At 46.3% G+C, this 11476-nt stretch overlaps 1 protein-coding gene across 1 annotated transcript; it reads left to right on the forward strand.

The window, feature by feature from the left end:
- The first annotated feature begins 384 nt into the window (after positions 1-384).
- Positions 385-11476, forward strand: LOC147983789 (uncharacterized). Its single transcript, XM_087539595.1, has 3 exons — positions 385-394; positions 10377-10714; positions 10789-11476. Exons 1-3 carry the CDS (start codon positions 385-387, stop codon positions 11347-11349), a joined length of 909 nt encoding a protein of 302 aa, XP_087395721.1. The 3' UTR covers positions 11350-11476.

Consider the following 11476-nt stretch of genomic DNA (forward strand, 5'->3'; position numbering starts at 1 on the left):
TTAGTCCCAAAAATAATATAAAAGTGGATAATAAAGCCCAATATTGCCTAAAACAGTAGATAATATAGCATGGAGCAATCAAAAATTATAGATACGTTGGAGACGTATCAGTGACTATAGACTTGCAAGATAGGATCAAGAACTCACATATATCCATGAAAACATAATAGGTTCAGATCTGAAATCATGGCACTCGGGCCCTAGTGACAAGCATTAAGCATAGCAAAGTCATAGCAACATCAATCTCAGAACATAATGGATACTAGGGATCAAACCCTAACAAAACTAACTCGATTACATGATAAATCTCATCCAACCCATCACCGTCCAGCAAGCCTACGATGGAATTACTCACGCAGGGCGGTGAGCATCATGAAATTGGTGATGGAGGATGGTTGATGATGACGACGATGACGAATCCCCCTCTCCAGAGCCCCGAACGGACTCCAGATCAACCCTCCCGAGAGGTTTTAGGGCTTAGCGGCGGCTCCGTATCGTAAAATGCGATGATTTCTTCTCTCTGGTTTTTTCTCTCTCCGAAAGCAAATATATAGAGTTGGAGTTGGCGTCGGAGGGTTTCCAGGGGGCCCACGAGGTAGGGGGCGCGCCCTAGGGGGGCGCGCCCCCCACCCTCGTGAGAAGGGTGTGAGCCCCCTGGTCTTCATCTTTGGCGAGGATTTTTTATTGTTTTTTCTAAGATGTTCCGTGGAGTTTCAGGTCATTCTGAGAATATTTGTTTTCTGCACATAAAACAATATCATGGTAATTCTGCTGAAAACAGCGTCAGTCCGGGTTAGTTCCATTCAAATCATACAAGTTATAGTCCAAAACAATGGCAAAAGTGTTTGGAAAAGTAGATACGACGGAGACGTATCACTTAAGCGTTGCGGCATCGGATGGGTATTGGAAAGTCAGTGACCACGAAAGCCTGGGAGGGGGTTCTCATATTCAGGAGAAGTGTCTCTGCAATAAAATCAAGTCTGGTTCCATTCCTTTGGGTGGCTGTGCAGTTTGGCATGAGGAAATTCAACTTCTTTCCGCTTCTGAATTGAGACACCACCAAGTTCAGTGTTGGGACCATTTACAAATTTTGTGCACCGGTTTAGGTGAAAGAAGTCCCGGAACAGCTCCGCAGTTGGTTCTTCCTGTAAGTACACTTCACAGAAGACCTGGAAGTTGCATAGATTGGATACTGAGTTGGGCCCGATGTCTTGAGGATGGAGTTGGAAATTGGCAAGCACATCTCGGTAAAACTTTGACCCTGGCGGTTTGAAGCCACGGCCTATGTGGTCGACAAAGACCACCACCTCACCCTGCCTTGGGGTCGGAGGATTTTCTGCTCCTGGAACTCGCCATTTAATCTCAGTCTTCTTAGGCAAGGTACCAATGCTAACCATATTGTTCAATTGTTCCTCGGTGACCCGGGAACAAGCCCAGTTGCAAGCGGTAAATTGCGTGGCCATTATAGAGCAAAAAAGCTGTGGAAGAAACGCCGGTTTACAGATCATTCAGGATAACACACAAGATGTAATGATATCAACATATACTGGTACATAAGATTGCGTAAACCGGAGGCTGATATAATAATGAAGGACAAGGTTATATCAAGGATATAAACATATCGTTAAACCGGAGTTGGCAATTCCATACAAGAATTCATTAAATACAGGTTATAAGGGGAAGTATATTGGCGGTTCAACAAGGGGACTAATAGTGTATACCGGATTGTCATTCTTGCAAAGTTAAACCGCCTATATTGGTGTGAGGAGTACAGATCTAAAAATACCTAAGTAAGGGGAAACAGATTTCACAGAGTTATATGAAAATTTCGGATCTAAGGTGTGACAGAAACTGGAAAATATTCAGGTTCAAGCTTCAGGTATTTAAACAGTTCAGCAGATTCAGATAAGTTGGTCTTGATATAAAGAGAGAGTCTAATGAGGAGAATATGATTACGGCTACGGTCGCGCAAGGATAATAGGTCCAACCTAGCCTGGGATGCTACAGAGAAGAAAAGAGAAGAACATCACTAAGTTTTTCGATGAACTCCGACGAGCAGTGAAACCCTAAAAACAAGATCTAGGGTGGAAGGAAAAAGGGTTACCAATATCACAGGAACGGCGGAGAGATGCCGCAGTATTCTGGTACGTTCAGGGTGATGCAGCGGCCGGAGTCGGAGCAGAGGCGACGGTTGACGGTGGCGGCAGAGCTCTGGAGGATGAGCAGCGCAAGGAAGACGACGCGAAGAGGCACGAAGGGGAAAAAGTGAAAATGACTCCCCGGTCTTATTTATAAAGGCAAGGGATGGGTGTCAGGCGTGAAAATCGAGGAGCCAAAACTTGGAAGTGAGGCGGAGCTGTTGCCTCGATTGTCAGAGAACCATTAATGAAGATGACGTCACGACGGTTTACCACGATCTGAGAAGATGATGTCACGGCGGTTTACCAAAATATGAGAAGATGTGGAAGACGAAGTTTTTACTAAGGATTGACATGAAACCTGTTCAAGTCAATCTGGGGCCTAATGTTGGGGATATTACTACTGGACGTAAATCGGCCAGGAGTAGCCAGATTAACTTTATGAAGATTAGAAGCCCATGAAGATGTGAAGATGATGGTGCTTTACGAAGGCCCAAGGCAGTGGGTTAAGGCCTATAGATGTAAACCAGCTTAATCATGTAACTTGCTTTGTAAGATAGGGAGTGTAGAGACCGAACCGGAAACGCTTATGATCCGGCTTCGGGACTCTGTAAACCGATGGGCGCTACCCATGTATATAAGGGGACGACCCGGCAGCGGTTCAGGGGACAGACAACAACTCGAGAGCCAGACAAAGCGGATTCGCTCCCTGGCCTTCGAAACCCAAGCAATACCAATCACAACTAGACGTAGGCTTTTACCTTCATCGAAGGGGCCGAACTAGTATAAACTTCCCGTGTCCTCTTGTCCGGTTTAACCCCTTAAAGCTAACCCGTTGCGATGGCTCCACGACTACGTCCTTTCACAAGGACATCTACCGTGACAAACCCACGACAAATCCCGTATGCATCAATTTCTATGCTAGGTTGAAGCTTCTGTCACTCTTGCCCTCCAATACATAGTCCTATCAACATACAACTAACCCTAGGGTGTGATCCACGCGCGCAACCATATGATGGGCACCAAAGGACAACAACATAACCACAAGCAAATTAAATCAATCATAGCAATTCATCAACCACCGATAGGACAACGAAAATCTATTCAGACATCATAGGATGGAAACACATCATTGGATAATAATATGAAGCATAAAGCACCATGTTCAAGTAGAGGGTACAGCGGGTTGCGGGAGAGTGGACCGCTGTAGATAGAGGGGGGAAGGTGATGGAGATGTTGGTGAAGATGGCGGAGGTGTTGGTGTAGATCGTGATGATGATGGCCCCCGGCGGCGTTCCGGCGCCACCGGAAGCGAGGGGGAGAGAGCCCCCCTCCTTCTTCTTCTTCCTTGACCTTCTCCCTAGATGGGAGAAGGGTTTCCCCTCTGGTCCATGGCCTCCATGGCATGGGAGGGGCGAGAGCCCCTCCGAGATTGGATCTGTCTCTCTGTCTCTCTCTGTTTCTGCGTTCTTCCTCTGCTCTGTTTCACCGTTTCGTGTATATATGGAGATCCGTAACTCCAATTGGTCTGAAACCTTCGCCATGATTTTTTTCCCGAAAATTAGCTTTCTTGCGGCAAAAGAAGAGTGTCAACCGCCTTACGGGTGGCTCATGAGGGTAGGGGCGTGCCCCCCTGCCTCGTGACCACCTCGGGCACTGTCTCACGTGGATTTTTCTTCCAGAATTTTCCAAATATTCCAAAAAGTATCTCCTTCCGTTTTTATCCCTTTTGGACTCCGTTTGATATGGATATTCTGTGAAACCAAAAACATGCAACAGACAGGAACTGGCACTGGGCACTGGATCAATATGTTAGTCCCAAAAATAGTATAAAAATTTGCCAAAAGTATATGAAAGTTGTAGAATATTGGCATGGAACAATCAAAAATTATAGATATGACGGAGACGTATCAGCATAATACTTGGTTTTTGATGACTTGTAGATTTTTGCAATAAGTATGTGAGTTCTTTATGACTAATGTTGAGTCCATGGATTATACGCACTCTTACCCTTCCATCATTGCTAGCCTCTTTGGTACCGTGCGTTGACCTTTCTCACATTGGGAGTTGGTGCAAACTTCGTCGGTGCATCCAAACCCTGTGATATGATACGCTCTATCACACATAAACCTCCTTATATCTTCCTCAAAACAACCACCATACCTACCTATTATGGCATTTCCATAGCCATTCCGAGGTATATTGCCATGCAACTTTCCATCATTCCGTTCATCATGACACATTCATCATTGTCATATTGCTTAGCATGATCATGTAGTTGACATAGTATTTGTGGCAAAGCCACCATGCATAATTTATCATACATGTCACTCTTGATTCATTGCCCATCCCGGTACACCGCCGGAGGCATTCATATAGAGTCATACTTTGTTCTAGTATCGAGTTGTAATCTTTGAGTTGTAAATAAATAGAAGTGTGATGATCATCATTAATAGAGCATTGTCCCAAAAAAAGAAAAAAGAAAAGAAAGGCCAAAAAAAGGAAAGGCCAAATAAAAAAATAAAAAATAAAAGGGACAATGCTACTATCCTTTTTCCACACTTGTGCTTCAAAGTAGCACCATGATCTTCATAGTAGAGAGTCTCTCATGTTATCACTTTCATATACTAGTGGGAATTTTTCATTATAGAACTTGGCTTGTATATTCCAATAATGGGCCTCCTCAAGTGCCCTAGGTCTTCGTGAACAAGCAAGTTGGATGCACACCCACTAGTTTCTTTTGTTGAGCTTTCATACATTTATAGCTCTAGTGCATCCGTTGTATGGCAATCCCTACTCCTTGCATTGACATCAATTGATGGGCATCTCCCTAGCCCATTGATTAGCCGCATCGATGTGAGACTTTCTCCTTTTTGTCTTCTCCACATAACCCCCTCATTATATTCTATTCCACCCATAGTGCTATATCCATGGCTCACACTCATGTATTGCGTGAAAGTTGAAAAAAGTTTGAGATTACTAAAGTATGAAACAATTGCTTGACTTGTCATCGGGGTTGTGCATGATGAGAGCATTCTTGTGTGACGAAAATGGAACATGACCAAACTATATGATTTTGTAGGGATGAACTTTCTTTGGCCATGTTATTTTGAGAAGACATGATTGCTTAGTTAGTATGCTTGAAGTATTATTATTTTATGTCAATATTAAAATTTTGTCTTGAATCTTATGGATCTGAATATTCTTGCTACAATAAAGAGAAATACATGATGAATATGTTAGGTAGCATTCCACATCAAAAATTCTGTTTTTATCATTTACCTTCTCGAGGACGAGCAGGAATTAAGCTTGGGGATGCTGATACGTCTCCAACGTATCTATAATTTTTTATTGTTCCATGCTATTATATTATCTGTTTTGGATGTTTATGGGCTTTATTATACACTTTTATATTAGTTTTGGGACTAACCTATTAACCCAGAGCCCAGTGCTAGTTTCTATTTTTTTTCCTTGTTTTAAAGTATCGCAAAAAAGGAAAATCAAACGGAGTCCAATTGACCTGAAACTTCACGAAACTTACTTTTGGACCAGAAGAAGCCCACGGAGTATCGGAGTTGGACTAGGAGAGTCCCGGGCTGCCCACGAGGGTGGGGGTGCGCCCACCCCCTGGGCGCGCCCCCTGCCTCGTGGACAGCCCGGAGGTCCACCGACGTACTTCTTCCTCCCATATATACCCATATACCCTAAAAACTTTGGGGAGCATAATAGATCGGGAGTTCCGCCGCCAGAAGCCTCCGTAGCCACCGAAAACCAATCTAGACCCGTTCCGGCACCCTGCCGGAGGGGGAATCCCTCTCCGGTGTCCATCTTCATCATCCCGGTGCTCTCCATGACGAGGAGGGAGTAGTTCTCCCTCGGGGCTGAGGGTATGTACCAGTAGCTATGTGTTTGATCTCTCTCTCTCGTGTTCTTGAGGTGGTACGATCTTGATGTATCGCGAGCTTTGCTATTATAGTTGGATCTTATGATATTTCTCCCTCTCTACTCTCTTGTAATGAATTGAGTTTTCCCTTTGAAGTTATCTTATCAGATCGAGTCCTTAAGGATTTGAGAACACTTGATGTATGTCTTGCGTGGGATACCGGTGGTGACAATGGGGTATTCTATTGATCCACTTGATGTATGTTTTGGTGATCAACTTGCGGGTTCCGCCCATGAACCTATGCATAGGGGTTGGCACACGTTTTCGTCTTGACTCTCCGGTAGAATCTTTGGGGCACTCTTTGAAGTTCTTTGTGTTGGTTGAATAGATGAATCTGAGATTGTGTGATGCATATCGTATAATCATACCCACGGATACTTGAGGTGACATTGGAGTATCTAGGTGACATTAGGGTTTTGGTTGATTTGTGTCTTAAGGTGTTATTCTAGTACGAACTCTATGGCTGTTTGTGACACTTATAGGAATAGCCCAACGGATTGATTGGAAAGAATAACTTTGAGGTGGTTTCGTACCCTACCATAATCTCTTCGTTTGTTCTCCGATATTAGTGACTTTGGAGTGACTCTTTGTTGCATGTTGAGGGATAGTTATATGATCCAACTATGTTATTATTGTTGAGAGAACTTGCACTAGTGAAAGTATGAACCCTATGCCTTGTTTCCTAGCATTGTAATACCGTTTACGCTCACTTTTATCATTAGTTACCTTGCTGTTTTTATATTTTCAGATTACAAAACATTTATCTACCATCCATATACCACTTGTATCAACATCTCTTCGCCGAACTAGTGCACCTATACAATTACCATTGTATTGGGTGTGTTGGGGGCACAAGAGACTCCTTGTTATTTGGTTGCAGGGTTGCTTGAGAGAAACCATCTTCATCCTACGCCTCCTACGGATTGATAAACCTTAGGTCATCCACTTGAGGGAAATTTGCCACTGTCCTACAAACCTCTGCACTTAGAGGCCCAACAACGTCTACAAGAAGAAGGTTGTGTAGTAGACATCAGTCGACCATCGAGTAGCAGTGTGGGTTAGAGTATCTCCAGCCGTTGGCCCCCGGGAGGCGCTAAAAATTGCCCCCTGGGGGTGCACCGGCGCGAATCGCGTGCTGGGGGCGTGATGCCCTCCAGTCGCGGCGCCCACATTTTTTCAAAAAAATTTAATTTCGGCACAAACACGGCGCAAATTCAACCAAACTTTGGCGAGTTCATACATATTTAAAATATTTTACAAAAAAGAAAGAAATGCTACTAGGCTGCTCCTCGCCGTCTCCCTCGCCGCTCCTCGCCGCCCGCCGCCCTTGCAGCTCTACATGCCGAGGAGGCGGTAGAACCGCGTGTAGTCCCCGACGTCGTCGTCGTAGTCGCCTCCTCCGCGGCCGCCGTCCTTGCTGCAACCCTCCCCCGGTTGGCGCGTCGGGTTGGACGGTCCGGGCACGTCCTCGTCGTCGTCGCTGTCGAGGATCACGACGCCGCGCTCGTCCTCGTTCCCACGTTTGCGGGCGGCTATCTCCTCCAGGGCCCGGCACTGCTGGACCATCTCGTCACAGAGGTAGTCGTCCCGCGCCCATCGTAGGGCGTCCTCGTCGGAGAAGCCGCGCTGGGCTATCTCCTCGTACTCCGCGGGGAGGCCGGGCTCGGGCTTCGGCCTGACGAGGATGAGGCAGCCAGAGGCGGGGGCGGAGTCGTCGATGCGGACGCCGGAGCTGCAGGTGCGCGTGCTGATAGGTGTGTCCTGGGGCTCCGGCTTGACGGGGCGGAGGCAGGGAGAGTCGGACGAGCGGCCGGACGAGGAGGAGGACGCCCCCAGGTCCATGCGCCTCGGCGTCCACGAGCTCCCACGCCGGCGAGAGATGGACGGGGGAGCGGGGTACTCCAGCCTCGACATGTTGCCGCCCTCGATGTACTCGAGGACGGCCCAGCGTGCGGCCGGGCATGCCCCACCATCGGCGTCGGCCTTCGGAGTTGAGCCTTCCGGAGGGCGCGACGCCGTTGGTGGCCTCTAGTTGCTCGGCGTGGCGGCGGCGGAAGTAGGGCTCCCAGAGCGGGCTGTCGGGGACATACCGTGGACCTTCCCTCGCCGCCCACGGTAAATAGGCGCGGATACGCGCGATCTCCGCACGCCGCGCTGCCCCGGTGGGCGGTGGTGGCACCGGGACCCCGCCGGCGCTGATCCTCCACGCCCCCGGCACCCGCATGTCCGGCGGGACCGGGTACTCGGCCTCGAAGAGGAGCCGAGCTTCGTCCTCGTGAAGGTGGCGGCGGCCGAATCCGTTCGCCACCGCACCGTCGTATGGGAAGCGCTCGGCCATGCTTTGAACTGGAGACGACGAGAGGAGAGGGAGGAAAGGGGGAGAAATGGTGTTGCGGCGGTAGGGATTTTGTGTGTGTCACCGGCGCGCTGGGGTTCGGCTTATATAGGTGTGGCCGCCGCGCGTACGCGTGGCCGCCGCGCGTACGCGTGGCGGGCGAGGGGACGCGCGTCGGCCGGTCACTGCGCCGCCCGTGAGGCATCAATGGAGGAGGCTGATCGGCGCGGCAGCGCGTGGCAGCTTTGGCATTGATTCACCGCGGGAAACGATGCGATGAGGACGACAAAGCGGCGAGAAGAGAGACGAGTCGCTGTCAAGGAGGGCCCGTGGCTGTTTCGCGCCAAAAACGATTGGCTCGGTGCCCCCGAGCGCCCCCTAGTGCGCCGGGTTTGGGTTGGGTCCGCTGGCGCCAATTTCGGCCTGAGCCGGTGAAAAATGGGCCGCGTGACTGGGCCGATTCTTCGGCGCCGGTGGCCGAAAAGTCATCTGGGGGGCCTTGTTGGGGACGCGGCTGGAGATGCTCTTAACGGCCTTGACATGGACATTCTTGTTCACTGGCTTCGACCGCAACTGCAAACCACCAGAGTGAATTAGAATCCATCATCAAGAAGTTTCTTAAGGCATGCAAGAAGAAAGGGGGATCAAATCACGAAAGGGATTCGACCCATGTGCTAATTTTCTTAGGCGTTGTTTGGATAAGAGGAATATAGAGAACGCAATCTACGTAAGCCAAGGAAACCGTCTAACCGTAAAAAATCTTGTTTGGCTCGTCCAACAACCCTGTGGATAGGGGAAACTCGTTTCCCAAAAACCCAGAATTCCGGGTTTGTGGGAAAACTAGTATTACTCGTTTTTCCACAAACGCGATTAGCATATACAGATGCAACTGCCTTTCTCCGCCCCCGCCTATTCCTCAACAACCTGAGATGGCGCCAATTCTGCTTTTTGCGTCTCACCTCGCGCCCTTTTCACTGCCTATAAAAGACAGACTTTGTTTCCCGCATGTTATACACCCAGATCGCAAAGGGCTGGCTGTGATCCCCGTGACAGGCACTGGATGGGAGACGTTGACCTTGGATCTGAAGTTGGTCATCTTCAATAAGGCTCCACATCTCCTTCAGGCTTTCCGTGCATCGTCTTCCCACCTTCAATTAGTCTTCCCATCTTCAATCAGGTTCCATGCCTTCACCATCCTACACAGCAGTACGAATTTGTATTTGTAAATATTTTCATGGTACTGTTGATTGAATTAATCTATTTGGTAGTGAACCCTATTTTGAATAAAACCTCTGATAATTTCATATGGGAAATTCCTAGGACATAGTAGATCCAACAACCTGGTAATCTGTTAATCTAAATGATAACACGTACTGTTGAAGGAAAAATTAGAGGCAACTCTGATTAGGGAGTATCGTAAATATGAACATGTGGCACATTAGAGAATCAGATTGCACTATGAATGCCTATATAAATACTAAAATGATCTAACACCGAACCACAATTAGATTATCGATGACTATATATATCAAGTGCAGTAGTTATTTTTTCATGACAAGGATGCAGTTTAAAGCACGCTGTAAGGATAATTTCCCATAAGTATCAATCATATTTATCCAGAATATATAGTGTGCAGTAAGAGCTAAGCAGTGCGCAGATGAAGATTAGAATACCTTGTGATGTCATCTGATGTTGATAGCAGTACTTGGGGCAAGCGAGACCAAATTTAATAGCAAATTAAAGATCTTGGCAGCAACCTAGGAAAATAACTGATAAGGGATGTGAACATCCCGTTAGACAGACAAGCGACAAAAATTCAAGTGTCCAGTCATAGCATGAACAAAAGATTAGTGGCATGCTCATTTTCTTCCACTTCGTAGATTTATTCCTTTTGAACCAAATGACTCATCTTCCATTATTGCTTCTTGTATCCCCTCTGTAGAAAAATATGGATGATGAGAAGGAAAAAAAATTAAGAAGGAAAACACAGATAAAGCTAAGCGCCATGTATGGAAATCTTTAGAGGACAAAATACTACTGAATATATTAAAAGATCAAAGCCTACATGGAGGAAAAGAAGGAACAGGTTACACAAAGAAAGCATGGCGTGATATCTTAGAACAATTCAATGATTCAAGGGTAGAAAAACTTGAATTACAACAATTGAAAAATCATCATAAGTACTACATGAGTTGCTACAGCACCATGGACAGACTTCTAAAACTCACGGGATTTGGTTGGGATGACAACGACAAAATGATAAAAGCTCCAGAAGATATTTGGGAAGAACTAATTAAGGTAAGTTTGTTCAAGTAGAATTCATATAAAGTTTCCATATCCTATTATTAACAAAAACATTAAACAACTTGCAGAAGGATAAGGCTATCCAAGAATATCGAGATAAGGTGTGGCCTATATGGATAGATCTTCAAGCCATATGTGCTAGTTCAACAGCATCTGGAGCTGGTGTTGTATCTAGCAAAGGAAAAGATGGTGCATGTACGACCAAATCTTCACAAATTGATCTCAATACGGAAGTTGAAGTACATGACATCGATTCTGATGAAATCAATGCTTCCCCTGGTGTCTTCACCAAGAAGTCAACTACCATTGAGCCAGAAAAAAAAAAGAAGTCCCCTAGAAGTGGATCCAAGGAAACTGCAAGAGGACAAAAACGGACAGCCGATGATGCCATAATAGCAATTGATCGCCTTGCAGATGCATCACTTAGCATTGCTGAAGCAAAGAAAACAATAGCACAACAAACTGAAGCTTACTCGGTTAAATCTTGTATGGCAATACTAAATAGTATGAGTAATCTAGATCCCAATGAGAAACTAAAAGCGGTAAAGTCATTTACAGATGGTGATAAACGGGCCATTTTCATTGAGATGGATGAAGAGACGCAGAAGCTCTGGATTCTTGATCCTTAGAATTTTTGTAATACACCTTTGAGCATAGTATTTTATTTCAGTCGTTGTCGCACTTTACAAGATTCAGAAAACAATTTCACTTATATTTTGTCAGTTTGTGTGAAGTAATAAATATTGTTTTCAGTTT

The sequence above is a fragment of the Triticum urartu genome, chromosome 2A (genome assembly GCF_056163025.1).
Source record: "Triticum urartu cultivar PI428250 chromosome 2A, HENAU_Tu73, whole genome shotgun sequence".
Lineage (NCBI taxonomy): Eukaryota > Viridiplantae > Streptophyta > Magnoliopsida > Poales > Poaceae > Triticum > Triticum urartu.

Excerpts from the sequence above, each read along its gene's own strand:
- LOC147983789 (XM_087539595.1), top strand. Across the intron at positions 10,715-10,788 it reads TTTGGGAAGAACTAATTAAG|AAGGATAAGGCTATCCAAGA; the intron begins GTAAGTTTGTTC and ends AACAACTTGCAG.